General features: G+C 35.9%; 1 protein-coding gene across 2 annotated transcripts in view; it reads right to left on the bottom strand.

The window, feature by feature from the left end:
• Sf3b3 (splicing factor 3b subunit 3) overlaps positions 1-16,153 on the bottom strand; it is a 300,761-nt gene that overhangs the window by 19,242 nt on the left and 265,366 nt on the right. For both annotated transcript variants that reach the window (XM_090398423.1, XM_090398422.1), the window contains exons 24-25: positions 15,456-15,599; positions 2,584-2,688 (exon numbers count right to left, since the gene is read on the bottom strand). In XM_090398423.1, the coding sequence (XP_090254549.1) occupies positions 2,584-2,688; positions 15,456-15,599 (249 nt within the window). The remainder of the gene's footprint in view (positions 1-2,583; positions 2,689-15,455; positions 15,600-16,153) is intronic.

A 16,153-nucleotide genomic window follows, 5' to 3' on the forward strand; every position in this document is an offset into this window, starting at 1 on the left:
TATTAAAATATATTTAGATGAAAGAGCAAAACTTGATCTGTAAACATTCAAGTAAAAAAAAAAAAAAAATATATATATACATATATATATATATATACATATATTGCTGAGGAAACAAAAAAGTTAGTTCACTATGCTCATGATATGATAAATAGATTCTCTTCTACAATAAGATCTGTCATTTATTTATTAAGGATGCTTTTTCTCTAATAGCCAAAATTTCTATCTCAGGTTAAAAATAATAAGAGCAGCAGTCCTTCATCCTCATTCTTCTCAACAATTCACCTAGATAAGTCAAGAATTCATTTCATATGTCAAAGGTTTGTCTGAAAAGTCTGTTGAACTTCTAGGTCAAATAATTTTTTGACCTGGAATTTCTTTTCATCCAAAAGAAATTCCATTATTTCCTGAACATTAAACGTTTGCATACCGAGTTCTCTTTTTGCAATTAAATTGTATATTCTGTTGTCTCCTTAGTGATTCTATGTGCCTTGATTTGAATTAATTAATTTAATGAATTTAAGTGAATTCAGCCTCTCATTTATTTTTATTATCACACCTAACACTCACATGTCAAATTTGCCATAAGTATTGATATATATATATTATCATAGCTACAGGGTAATCAAAATTAAACTATCCCTGTTTATGTACTTGGAGAGCACCATCCAGTGATTCAAATACTGTGAAACTTTGCAGGAATACACCTGTGTCATGCAGAAGCAATATCTAAAAAGTTCCAAAATTTGGTATTTAGATGCCCCCTCTAGCAGCATCTAAACACCAAATGAATGGAATTTGAATACACACAACTCAGTAGGTGCCAAGAGGGTTTAAAAAGACATGGGATTTTTCTCTTCATTCTGATTGTTAAATACTCTCCACAGTGATGGCAATAACTTTGCTCCAACGTGCTTAGCTCATGAAGCTGTACTACCTATACAATTGTGATACTGTTGCTGCACTCTGTGAATTTTGTCACCTGAACAAATGTCAAAATTGTTGTGTCACAGCTCCAGCAATGTCTGTGCATGGATTCAGTCAATTTTATGCAGGTCCACTATCTCCATGTGCTCTGCAACAAATGATTAGTCATTTCGAAGAAATGGGACCATTTGGGGTTAGACCTGGCAGAGGTCGCAAACCAATCAGTTCCCAACAAGTGAATGAGTTGACTGTTTTTGTGGAGGTCATGAATAACAGTGTTGGTTTCTGCAGTGCATGTACTGTATCAAGGAGCATGGATGTGCTTTACAGAACTCTGTGGAAAATTCTGCATTTCTACCCATTCAAGATACCCATGACAGAGGAATTGTGCCCACAAAACTTTAAAAGTCAACCGGCATTTTCTTTAACATTCCTTGCTCAAGTGGAGTTGGACATTGCATGGCTGTGAATGATTCTGTGGGGAGATGAAGCTCACTTTCAACTTTATGTAGCTGTGAATACCCACATTTGCTGGGCTATACAAAACCTGCATGCTATCAAACAAATTCCTTTGCATTCACCCAAAGTTAGTGTCAGGTGCAGGTTTCTGGCTTCATTTATCATTGGACCATTCTTCTTTGAGGACATTTGCTAGTTGGGTCCTGTGACCTGCTCAGTTACTGCTGAGGTATTGCGATATGATAAACAATTTTGTTGTGTCACAGCTCCAGCAATGTCTGTGCATGGATTCAGTCAATTTTATGCAGGATGAGACCCTCCACAGATCGGTTGAACAGTACAGGAAGTTCTTTAAGAACATTTCATGGAAGCCAAATTGATCAGCCATGTGTTTCCCACTGCATGACAGCCTCATCCACATGATCTGAACCCCTGTGACTTCTGGCTTTGGGGATTTCTCAAAGACAGGGATTAATAGGATCATCCCGATAACTTACAGTGCTGAAAGACAACGTAACACAGCTTGTGGGCAACATCAACCCCAGCCAGCTGCATTTCTGCTGTTGAACACAGAATGCAGCTGGCTGAACACACACACACTATGCAAAGAATTCAGTTTGTAGTATACCAGAAAGGGCAGGTCATTGAATAGTACAGCCTGTGAATTCATAATGGAAGTGAATAAAATTGTGTTATTTATGCTTGTGTTGCTTTTCTCCTTCTTACACACAGAAAAATTACTACAACTACATTCAGTACATCATCCTTGGTGGTGAATTTTGGAACTATTTTTGTCCCTCAGATATTGTTTCTACACAACACACAATGCATTCCTGCAAAGTTACACTATTTGGATCACTGGATAGCACTCCACAAGGCCTTATATTTGTATATTTAAGTCTACAGTTCACTTTTGAAAGCTGCTTAAAACTGCAATTTGTTTTACTAAATGGTGTTTACTTCCTATTTCAAATCTCCCACACTCCTGTATATCATAAACCAGCATAAAGATATCACATCGACAATAACATTATTATTAGCTTTGCTTTTTTGTCCTTTCTTTCCTTCATAATTATTGAATTCAAAATACTAAGTATGGCATTCTTGTATTTGGATATTTTCATATATTCATGATTGAATTCTAACATTTTTAAACCATGTATTTCATTAAAATATGAAATTCCAAAGATTAATTACCTTAACAGGAAAGTAATATGAACGATATGAGAGATGATCTCGTCCACAAAGTGGAGGATTTTCTGAACGCATGTGCATTTCTAAATGTTGGAAAAAGTCATGGTCCTGAAAATCAAGCATAGCAAAATTAGTATATTGATAATAATATAACTGAATTTATAAATTATATAGATACTGTTTACTCTCGGGGTGCTTAAGGGTCAAAGCTGTATAACTGAGAGGAGACCTCCACATAGCCTTTAAAGGAATGCGGAGAACCGATCAGGGCTTCTGACCTAATGTCCAATCCTCACCTTCTCATGGTGCACCCTGTTGGGTATCTACTTTGATACTGAATGAACGAGGATGGGCTGGCAATTTGGGATTTAGCCGACCAAATTGTATTCTTATTGGTTAAACCAAAATAAAAAATGATGGTACAACATGACAAAATTTCATGCCGGATGGGGCGTCGCCCGGTTAAACAAGGCCCCCGTTGTTTTCGTCAGGGAACCAGGGCGAACCGCGAAAAGTCAGCTACTGGAACAAATCTGAAAACAAACCCCAACTCAACATCACCAGAGTTAAAGATCGGTACTATCAACGTAGGAAGCCTGAATGGCAAAGAAATGGAGCTAGCTGAGGAATTAGATAAGTACCAGATCAACATAATGGGGGTGACTGAAACAAAAAAGACCAAAACTGGTGAGATCTTTCTGAGCAATAAATACAAAATGTTATATTCAGGTAATGACAATCAAGGAAAAGAAGGGTTAGCCATAGTATTCAACACAAAATACGAGGCTAATCATCTTGAATGGCAGTCAGTCTCAAGTAGAGCAATGTGGGCAAATATGAGAATGGGGAACTGGACAATGAGACTTATTTGTGCCTATGGTCCCACAGAAGGTTCTACTAAGGTAGAAGTGGAGGAATTTTTTTTGAGACTTTAGAAAAAGCAACTGACACAATGAAAAAGGAAAAGTTGGTCCTTGTTGGGGATCTAAATAGCAGAGTAGGAAATGATTGTGAGACATACAAAAATATTTTGGGAAAATTTGGAGAAAAGAGCAAAGCTAATAATAATGGCAAATATCTGTTGGATTTCTGATCAGGACATGGACTGGTTATTACTAACACCATGTTCCAACATAAAAATGTGCACAAATTCACATGGAGAGAAGAGGCTAGGAATAAGAAAAGTCTCATTGACTATGTTATTGTTGATAGTGATGTTTTCTCCCTGGTGCAGGACACCAGAGTGTACAGAGGATTTGAAATTGGAAGTGATCACTATTTAGTCTTGAGCAGGATAAAATTGAATTTCATATTGAAAAGAATAACATGTAAGAAAGTTCTAAAGCGAATAAAAGTTGAGCAGCTCTCAGATGTGAACTGTAGACTAAAATACACAAAGATTATTGAAAAGAAAATGAAATAGTTTGAGAACAGGAATCAAACCTTGGAGATTCAGTGGCAAACTCTGAAGAAAACATTGATTGATTCTGCCAGAGAGGCATGTGGTGAGGTTGTGTGCAAGGATAAAAAAATCAGAACTCCCTGGTGGACACAGGAAGTTAAAGAGGCAGTGAAGGAAAAGAAGAAAGCATATCAAAAGCTCCTGGCAAATAAGTCAGCTTTTACTCTTACAGAATACAGAGACAAATGTAAGAAAGCTAAACAGTGTGTAAAACTAGCTAAAGAAAAGTCATGGGAGGACTTTGGCAAGAATATAGAAAATAAATATCAAGAAGGTGGCAAAATATTCTGGAGGTTGTTGAAGAAGCTTAGGAATGGAGGAAAGAGTGCTGTAAAAGGAGTTAGAGATGATAAAGGTGACATGAAAACAGGAGAAAAAGATATCCTTGAAGTATGTAGTAATTACTTTGAAAAACTGCTAAATGAAACAAGCAGTGATGGCAGCACAGTGATAAAAAACACTGACCAGACATGCAGTCAGGAATACATATCCATATTTGAAGCAGAAAAAGCCATCAAAGGCTTGAAATGTGGAAAGGCAGCTGGAGTAGATGATATTCGACCAGAAATGCTGAAGTATGGTGGTATAAAAGTCTTACAGTGGCTGCACTGCATAGTTCAGAAAGCCTGGACAGAGGGACGAATTCCTGATGATTGGAGTAGAGCTCTCATAGTACCCATATATAAAAAGGGAAATAAAACTGAATGTGAGAATTACAGAGGTATTTCCCTACTGAGTGTTCCTGGCAAGATCTATGTGAGAAATGGTTGAGAAGAATTGTGGAAGAAAAGCTTGGTGAAGAACAAGCTGGATTCAGGCCAAATAGAGGCTGTCAGGATCAGATCTTCACTTTACGACAAATAGTTGAGAAAGCATGGGAATATAACAAAGATCTGTATTTAAGGTTTGTCGATCTGGAAAAGGCATATGACAAGGTGCAAAGAGAGAAGCTATTCAATACGCTACAGTTATATGGTGTCAATGGGGCATTATATCAAGCAATACTTAGTCTTCATTTCAGTTGTAAGTCAGCAGTTAGAATTGAAGGAAGTACAGGAAGATGGTTTAATGTTAAATCTGGTGTGAGACAAGGATGTACATTATCCCCTCTGTTATTTATTATCTATATGGATCACATTATGAAGGAATGTGGTATTAAACCTGATATCAAAATTGGAGATGTTAATGTCAGCTCTTTGCTTTATGCGGATGATGTTATACTTCTAAATAAATCTGCTACAAGTCTGCAAGATTCTCTGACTAAATTGAATAGCTGTTGTAATAGATATGGTATGAAGGTCAGCAATAAAAAGACAAAGAGAATGAAAATAGGCAGAATCATTGAAAATGTCAACTGTGTTGTGAATGGAGAACCTGTGGAACAAGTAAAACATTTCAGCTACTTAGGCATGATTTTTAGTGAAGATGGTAAATTAAATATAGAAATAGACAACAGAATCAGCAAAGCTGGTATGGTGGGAAGTCAATTGAATAAATTCATATGGAATAAGAAAGAAATTAGTCGGAACACTAAATTAGCCGTATACAAGACAGTGTTCAAACCAGTTTTAACTTATGGATCTGAGAGCTGGATCAGAAGTAAAACACTTGATCAAGTCTAGAGACTGCAGATATGAGAGTCCTGAGAAAGATTAGAGGCGTGAACAGATGGCATCAATGGCAATATCATATTAAAAATGAGGATATTAGGAAAGAACTTGACATTGTCAGCATCCAGGAATGCGTTAGCAGAGCTAATCTCAGGTGGTATGGTCACTTAAATAGAATGGGAGAGGAAAGATTAGCAAAACAAGTGTTCTCTGCCAGGTTGGCAGGAAAACGACCCAGAGGAAGACCAATATATAGGTGGATTGATACGGTACAAAGTGCCTTAGACGATAGAAACATAAGATCTGATAATGTTGGAGTCTTGACAAGTAACAGACTGATTTGGAGGAAAATTGTAGATAGGAAGTTAGTAATGATGTAATTTTTTCATGTAGTACTGTCATATCCTGTACACCCCTTGACGGTACATGGCAAGAATTTGATGATGATGATGATTGTTTACTCTCCAAGCTCTATATTCATTATATGAAAGAGAAAAATAATTATTTTATATTTGTTTAAAATAGTGAATTCTGAGGGTTTTAATTTCAAAAGAAAATTCATAAATTCAAATGTTTATCATAGATTTAATAAAATACAACGTAATTAAAGCTAATACTTTTAGAATTTTTTCTTATTTTTCTAATTTTAAAATATTTTCTAAAGCAGTATATTATTGTTGATTTTCATGTTTTTACTATACTTGGTATATTTCCTGGCATTTTGCTGAAACATTATAATATTTCTTGTGTTGTTCTTTTCCCATTTGAATTTGTGCACCTCTTTGTGTGGAACATGGTGTTAGTAATGACAAATCCATGTCTTTAACAGAAAACTAAAGTAGTACTTAAATAAAATGGCCAAGTACACAAGAACAACAGAGCAGCAGCAAAATGAAATGCAAACTGAATAGTGAAGTTGAGAATAGAGCCTTATCCCTAATGAACAGAAACAACATGACAGCCAGTACCAATCTAATGAGGATACTGAAAATGAATTAACTTTAGAAATCTCAAGACTAAAACAAATTATTAGACAGATGAAATGGGAATTAGAAAAAGATAAGAGACATTTAGAACAAGAAAGTTTAGCAGCAAAAAGAAAAACAACAAAACAATGAAGTAGGTGAGATATTATTGTGTAATGATAAGTACAATATAATATAAAAAGAATATTATATTGTATGGTGATTCAATTATGTGCCATTTATGACTGCATTACTACTTGTGTTTTCTGGTACTAAAATCAAAAGTTTAATGAATGCATTTGAAAAACATTTCTGCCAGTTTATCTGGGGTTTTTCATTCCGCAAGCAGGCAAACTGGCCCCGTGAACAGACAGGGATACAGCCAGGAATACTTTGAGGCATAGGGGTGAGGCATAGGCATCCTATCCTCGTACTTCGGTTACAAAATCCAAGCATGCTTGGAAGGCTGTGGGCCTTAAAGGCCTGTTAAAGCCATAGGGATAGGATTTGAAAAACATACAAGAAAACTAAACTGGATGGTAGTTCTCATAGGTACAAATGATTTAACCAGCAATACAGTATGAGAGATATGAAAGAATTGTTGGAAGAAGTGAAAGTGAAAACATTAGTCTATTACAAAAATGATAGTATTTAATTAAGGAGAAGGGCTAGGATGATAAACAATTGGACATGCAGACCATGTAGGAAGAATGGATTTATATAACAGAGAAGCCTGCACTTGAATGCATTTGGAATCAGAAGTCTTGAGAAATTATTTATTGTTATGCCACCTAATAATGAGAGGGAAACTAGTTCATGATGGTGAGGAATTAGGAGAATCTATGAGTAAGGGCAATTAAATTAATGATATGAATATGTTTAATCATGGAATTTTTTATGATGAAACACAATTGCATATTCATCTAGTTTGGACTTAAATATGTGCAAAGATGTTGTTATAAGTAAAGCATTAGATATGAATAGAGATCTGAAGGTTGTTCAACAGAATCCTGCAGACTACAGTGGTGAGTATACAAAAAATCATGGAGATAACTTATATCTCTACACAAATGCTAGGAATATCAGGAACAAGGGGGATTGCATTTCTTGCCTTGTAGTTTCAGATTGTTGGCATTAGTGAGAACTGGCTCTAGGAAGCAAATCAAGTAACTGACAGAGTGTAAAGGGTAGGGTATTTATGAAGGATAGACAAGATAGGAGACGATGGGGGGGGGGGAAACTGCTTATGGTATCAGATGATTTGAGTCCACTCAGGATAGAAAGCTATGATTGCATTGCAAAATTAGTAACAACTTTCCATGCAGCAGTGAGTATGAAGCTATCTTGGGTGAGGTGGAGACTAACAAGATCAAATACATGGAATGGTATTGTTACAGACATAGTGGATCAGTTGCTGGTGATGATGAACTGCATCACCAACTCAATCTGATGGGTGCTAAATGAGTAATCATCACATGTGACTAATAATCTGAACAGTGATTGGGTAGCAGTGAAATCTCATTAGAAATACTGAAGACAAATTTATTGAGCTGTTGTGAGACAACTTCTTTAACACATTAAAGGCAGGGTATTTGAAAAACTCCCACAGCTACCTTAACCTTCTGGAAGGGTCAGAAAAAACATAAAACCCTGCAACTTTCATGTTTGCATATTGGTAATATACCACATATCATGACAAGTTCATTTATTATAACCGAATCTGCTTGGGAGAGTAGGGATGAATTTTTTTTTTTTTTTTTTTGATATATTAGAAAACAATAATTAAGGAGATTACTATATCTGATTGGTATATCTGAATTACTCAACAGCGTAAATATATGAATCAACATGTGAATCTCTAACTAAACTGAATAACAGCTGTAACAAATGTGGCATGAGAATCAGCAATAAAAAGTCCAAAACTATGAAAAGAGGTATAAACATTTAACATTAATTAATCGACTGCATTCTGAATGGAAAGTATAGAACAAGTAAAATATTTCAGATATTTAGGTATGGTTCTTAGTGAAGATGGCAAGTTAAATCTGGAAATAGACAACAGAATAAGCAAAGCTGGTATGGTGGAGAGCAGCTGAATAAATTTATATGGAATAAGAGAGAAATTAGCCAAAACATCAAACTAACAGTATACAAGAGAGTATTCAAACCAGTTTTACGTTATGGATCTGAGAGTTGCGTTAGAAATAAAGATCACATATATATCAGGGTTCTGAGAAAAATTAGGTAGAGTGAACAGATGACATCAATGGCAGAATCATATTAAAAATTAAGATATCAGAAAGGAACTTTTCATTGTTAGCATTCAAGAATGTGTAAGCAGAGCTAATCTAAGGTGGCATGGTCACTTAAACAGCAAGGGGGTAAGGAAAGGTTAGCAAAACGGGTGATGTTTGATGGCAAGAAAGAGACCCAGAGGAAGAACAAAGTCTAGATGGATTGATTCAGTCAGAAGTGCCTTAGAAGCATGCAATGTTAGATATGACAATATTGGAGTGCTGAAAAGTAACAGACTAATTTGGAGGAAAATTTGGATAGGAGATTAGCCAGAACATCCCCTTCTTGAGGATACATATTAGGAAATCAATGATGACAATGGCTGCATTAATGGGCCATTTTGAGAACAGCAAATATAAGGAAGAGAAAGAACAGGTATGAATAAAAATGCTTTCGTTAAAGACAAATCAATTAATAATTTACATTGCTGCTATTACATGTCTGAATCCTATAACTTGCTGGTTGGAGCAAGTAATATATGATCCTATAAGCTCTATAAACTTATGAAGAGAGGTAAAGAGTTTTGTTTGCAAAATGTAAATAGTTAACCAGTAATAAAACAGCAGCTGTATACATTGGTAGCTCAGTAAATAACTACAGAAAGGGGCTAATCTAATGAACTATAAAGTTCATTAGGTGAGTCAATAGACATGGCAGAAATTGTGTGGGTTGATGGAGCTGCAAATCATCTTGTACAATTTGTTGTGTTTGTTCAGTGCATTTATTTCTGTGTTTTATTTAGATTTCACTTTGTTTTCTAAGAATTTTTTTTATTAACTGATGATCAGTACACATTTTCACATAATAACATATATAAAAATAATTTCCGATCCCTATTGGAATTACCTGCTTATTATCCACTCTTTCGTGAACCTACATTAATTAATTATTTATTTTTTTGTCAGCGGCTCTTCTGTCTTATCAATAATAGATATAGACATTTTGCATATGATAGTATTTTGTTAACAACAACTCAAAGAAAAATGGAGAGGTTGATGCTAGGCATCACATTAAAAGATAAGAAGCGAAACACCTGGATAAGAAGCCAGACTCGCATCACTGACATCTTTCTTCACCACAAGCGACTAAAATGGAAATGGGCCAGACATCTATCCAGAAGAGAAGATGAGCGATGGACCACTTACTAATGAACTGGGTTCCTAAAGAAGGGAAACGAGGCCAAGGACATCCCAAAAGAAGGTGGAGTGATGAATTGTCAAATTTTGTTGGGGAAAATTGGTCAACCATTGCCAAGAACAGAGAAAGGTGGAAAGAACTGGAAGAGGCCTTCGTCCAGCAGTGGACAGAAAATGGTTGAAAAGAAGAAGTATTTTGTTGGAGATCAACATAAACAGTCCACTTCTTGTAATACATAGGATTCATTTTTACTTACTGTGTCTGTTCTTTCAAAGACTGGAATGAAAATGTTGCTAGAGCATGAAAATCCCCAACAAATGCCAAAAAGCAGAAGCAAAAAAAAAAAAAAAACCAACTAGTTTTATTGTATCACTAAATACAGTACAGAGACATTTATAGCCTATGTTCTGTATTTAGCAATAATTACTGTAATTAGAGGCAACTAGAAGGACTCTTCAAAATGTTCATGTTTCTCCCCTCCCACAAACACAGTATCTAATCAAATATGTGTCCTAACATCCTGTTTATAATGCAATCACTGGGTGCAGGAAGCAAACAATTTACGTAAAACAAATTTTCTAAAGAAAATAAATTTTTTATATACACTCAATGGACAAAACATTAAAGATACAAGTGATGGGAAGTTGACACTGGCATCCCCTGCACAGAATGAAATGTACCCAAACTGAATGCAGATGATAAATAGGCAGACATTCAGTGTATCGCAATCGAAGAACATAAGTTAATGTAGCGATCTTAGCAACTTTAATTGCAGACGTATTATAATGGTTGGGTCATTCTATCATTCAAGTGGTAAGAACCCTAGGGTTCTCGAGGACAACTGTATCAAGGGTCTACTGTGAGTATATCAACGGATGTAACAGCATCCAGTGAACAAGTGGTGGCCAACCACAGGGCAATGGCAGCATAAATCACAACCAGTTTTAATGTCATAGGTCCAAGCAGCATCAGCAAGTGAACAATATGTGGCGTATCCTATATAACATGGGCTACGGGAGCCAATGCCCTAGTTGTGTACCACTGTTGACAGCTTGTCAACAGACATTGCCTTGCTTAATGTCAGGGCCATCAAAACCGGACTCTACAGAATAGACCAGAGTTGTGTGGTCTGATGAATCCTATTATCAGCTGTGCTGAGGTGTGGCGTCAATAGCATGAGGCTGTGGCCCCGTCATGACAAGTTGGCTCTGTTCAAAGAGGTGGTGGCTCCGTGATGGTTTGGACAGCTTTCTCATGCGACACATTAGATCCCTTAGTGTGTCTGGAGATCCTTAAAATGTTGTAAGCTATCAGAATGTTATGGCTGATCACCTACATACTTCCATGGTCTTCAAGCATCCTGCAGTCGATGGTCTGTTTCAGAAGAACAATTTGCCACCCACCACTAGGCCAGAACCACCCACACATCACTCAAGAAACACACATCTGAGTTTGGGATGATCCAGTGCCCCCCCCCCCCCCCCCCAGGTCCCTGGATTTAAATCTGATCAAATTTCTTTGAGGTGCCATAGAGTGAGACCGTGTATCCAGGATCGATGTTGACTGGTGGAGTCAACTTCTCCTGTGAAGATTACTACCACAAATTTAGATGAATCAGCTTGTGGCACTTTGTTTAACTGACGATTTTGAGCAGAAAGTGGGTAGGTACACATTCAAATTTTCAAATCTCATGCAAAGGGAGTCATATGGTAGGTAGCATTCACAGTGTAACATCATTTCGGTGATGTCTTTGCAAAGACATCATCTAGGTGATTTTACACTGGGAAGAATTATTGGAAAGCTTGATGAAGGCCGCCTTATTACTGAAATTGCCAGTGTTTGGAATCTCACATAGCATTGTTTCCAAGCTCTGGGCAGCATTTTAAACTAATGGAATATGTTCTAAACATTTGCTAAGAGGTAGCCCTCACTCTATCATGGAGCACGAAGACAGACTTTTGGTTATAACAGCAAGATGTAATTGACGCACCATGGCAGGTCAGCTCCATTTGCTAGCACAGGTATGCGGATATATCGACAAACTGTGGCAAGACTTTTGCGACAAACAGGCCTATATCTCTGAAGGCTGTAACCCTTTATCTACAATTCATTGTAAAGCATGTTTTCATTGGTGTTGTATCCATAAAATTTGAACAAGACACCAATGGGCTGATGTACATGTTACAGATGAGAGTCATTCTAGTCTTTCCTCCAATTCTAGATGACACTTGATCTGGCGTGAAAGCGGTACTGCTTACCATCATGAGCATGTTCTTGAAAGGGATAGATATGGCAGTGCTGGGGAGGCATTATGCCTAATAGATGCACTGAGCTACAAGTGCTGGAAAAATAAAATATGATCGGTGAACAATACTGAAATGAATTTCTTCAATGGCATGTTTGAATGTTCTGTGGTGCAGAAGGCAAAGAATTTGTTTTCATGGATGACAATACCACATTGTACATGAGCAGTGGAGATACTTCTGGAGACCAAAGATATTAATTGAATTGAGTGGCCAGTATGCTCCCCAGATCTCAACCCCATAGAACACGATTGGGACATAATAGGGAGATGCACTGCTGTTCAAAATTTACCTCCAAAAAAGAAACAAGGCCTTGCTCTGAAGGAGGAGGAGTGGGTCACTTTGCCTCAAGAACTCCTGAATCACTTGAGGCTAAGCATGGTATGACATTGTGAAAAATGCATTGCAGTCCAGGGTGGACATATTCCATACTGAAAAGTTTTCTGTAAGCACTGTACATAAATTCCTTAACTATGTTCTTAAGAAATTTGTAACTTTTGCCATAAATATATTTCAATTTAATTTGTACAAAATTTATAACACATTTTTTGTGTAATATAATTTATTAGTATGCTGGCAATAAATTTATGTCCACATTTGGTTGTAGTCATGAAAATTTTTTCATATACAGGTAAAAATGTAGTTCATCCTTAACTTTTGGACACTATTGCATGTTATTATTATGTGACATCTCCAAGGAGTCCAAACTCATCCAGAAAGGGCACCTGCTCTACAACTCTCTGTCTCCACCATTCAAATCCACCAACCACAACGAATCCCAACTACCATCATTATCTACACCAACGGCATCTACCACCGACTACCACCACTAGTATTTTCACAATCACAACCATCCATGCCCACGGAGGGATTCAAACCCACAGCCTTTTGGCTGAGAGTGGATACGCTAAACTGCTCGGCTATATATATATATGCATATACAACTTGAAATCAGTTCAAATTGTATTTGAGATTTTTGATATCAGTAAGACAGTTCACAAACACTAATTTTACAAATAAAATTCTACTGAAATGTAACTGGTGTGCAGCATAAACTATATGGAAATGTGCCTGCTTGCGGAAGCTACATATATATATATATATATATGCTGAGGGTAGCAGTCCCCCCCCCCCAATCCACCAGAGTATTTTAATAATCCAGGTATACACCTCTTCATTACTTGTATATGGGAAATATATGACTTCTGAATTACTTCAACCTTTATGTCTTTTCTAAGTCTGGCTCCCATTGATGTCATTTAGTAACGTTTGTCTCTGGGCTTGCTTGCTTCCTAGGGAGTATAGCGGATCTACTTGGTTGTAGGTTTTTTGCCTGTCACTGAGTGAGGCCACCACCGAGTTTCCTGCCTTGGCATGATGAGTTTAGTAGTGATCCTTTAGGGTTATTCAATGAGATTTAGAGAGAGCTTATAGATCACTGAGTTTTTGGAAAGGTAACCTTCACACTTTAACAATACCTCAATAAAGGTTGAAACCAGTCTGAGTAATGGGCCTTTCCATAATGCATAGTATTATACATGTCTGAAAGGAAGTGTGTTTTGCATTATGGGATACTAAAGCAATTAATGTGAAGTCATTACCATTTATATAAAAGTAGCATGGTTGTGAAGATGCTTCATTCACAAACTTTGTTTATTTACACTTTAATACAGGATTACACAAGAACATAATTTCTTGGCATGTTTAATTTAAATTATAACCATGTGAAAAAAAACTTTCTGCTACTTCTGATAAATGGTGGCAGTATAAAATAGAGGTATTGGAAAATGAAACTGCAAAAATTCTCTGGGACTTTAAAGTACAAACTGATCAGCCTTTACACCACAATAGATATGACATCGCAATACCCAGTGATAACAACAAAGAATTGGAAAAAATTACTAAGATCGAGATCTGGCAACCGAAGTTAGCCAGTTATGGCATATACCAACCAAAATCATTCCAATTGTTATCGGTGGACTTTCAAAGAAACTATCTATAGAAATTCAACATCAACAATTTAAACACATCTCATTTCCAAAAAATTGCATTACTTGGAACAGCTACCTGACAGACTATTTTTAGATTTTTTGGTGGAATCTGAATTGCATCAGTCAAATTGATGCAAGTGGTATCTTGTTTTGGCTGTATTTCAAATGTGTGAATAAAATAGTAATAATAATAATGCAGCAAGTAAAAGAAAGTATGAACGTGAAAGAACAACTCAACATTCACTATAGCAAACAATCCACTATAACATGTAGTTTGTTATAGTGGATACCTTGCTACAAGTTTACCACAATGAAAGTCAACTATATACAAGAAGACAGATTTGATCACACAGCTGAACCTTGGTGTTTCATTTACATACAGAACATATACGATTAAGTTATCAATGGTTTAGCTTGTACCAATAATACAAATGAAGTGTGGGCTGGATATTCTATACCACAGACTTCATTCAATAATTGATAGCCTTTATGGGATTTGGTTATGCTAAAATCAATCTTGCATTTTTATACAAAGATAAGAATCATCAAAGGCAAATAAAATGTACAAATGAAGTGATATTTCTGAGTTCTAGTTTTAACTTATGACAATGCAAAATTCATGATCATCTCCTTGAAATTTTATATAATCATGTGATTTTAAAACAATTAATACAATTTTAACAATTTATAAGAATTAATATAAAGTATATTACAAATCATTATCTTAAACTGATCTAAAATCTAAAAGATTTAATTAAGATTTTTGTTGGAATATTTTGACAGGTCAAATATGCCAGGTTACACTGCTGGATAGTAAGACTGCACAAAGTGGATGAACAAAACTATATTGATATGAAAGTAGCAACTCTATGATATGAGTATCCCTTTCCCTCCTTCCACTAAGCATCAAACTGGTTGGGGGGGGGGGGGGTCATTTGATATTTTAAAATCAGCTTACATAGAAAAAAAAAAGCATTATTATTATCTGTGTTCTTAATGATGCTCAAATGAAAGAACATAATTCAGTTCCTTTAAGTTTTTGCAAAATACATTAAGTATATATAAAATTTTAAAAGAAAAATCTAAAAATTTAACTTGGTACAGAAACTCACCTCATGAGATGTGAATGGCACAAGTACTCCCACTGTACCAGATAAAGTTGTATAGACAAGAGATTCTGAACCACCAGGAATTAGAGTAGCTTTTTGTAAAGATAAAACTACTTCTCCTACATGGAAATTTGCTATGATTTCAGCCTAAAAACAAAAAATAAACTACAGCAAGTGTAGCAGAATATACATAAATCTTAGCAAAAAAAAAAGTTTTGCTATTAGAATAGGCCACTTTATCTTGGGCTCTCTTATTAAAATGTACAATGAGTCAGCAACACTACTGACTCACAGTTCATTTAAATGGTAATAATATAATAGTACTTATTAGTGAAGTTCTATTACAATAGCTCCACAAACTACTTCTCTAGTTGGGCAGATTTTTAAGATACAGTAAAATATATAGTCTTCTCCCCTCCAAATAACTGGAACTCCAGACTATTAATCTTCTAGTAATTTCAAGTTCCTTCACAGTTGGTCAATTGGAGGTACAACAATAATTGCCTTTTATTTGTTTCGTGTGTTTGATTTTTGTTTTTAAACTGATAATTACATATATTTAATTTTTAATATGACTGGCTTTTACTTTTTTCTGTTTGAAAAAGACTGCAATAAGCAGTAATCCTAAAATGATGGCACACTTTGGAAGGAAGGAGAACCAGCATGTGAATTGTTTAAGTGATAAATGATTAGCAGCATCC

Source organism: Typopeltis vanoorti, chromosome 9 (genome assembly GCF_054136105.1).
Source record: "Typopeltis vanoorti isolate ZY-2024b chromosome 9, IOZ_Tvanoo_1.0, whole genome shotgun sequence".
Classification (NCBI taxonomy): Eukaryota; Metazoa; Arthropoda; class Arachnida; order Uropygi; family Thelyphonidae; genus Typopeltis; species Typopeltis vanoorti.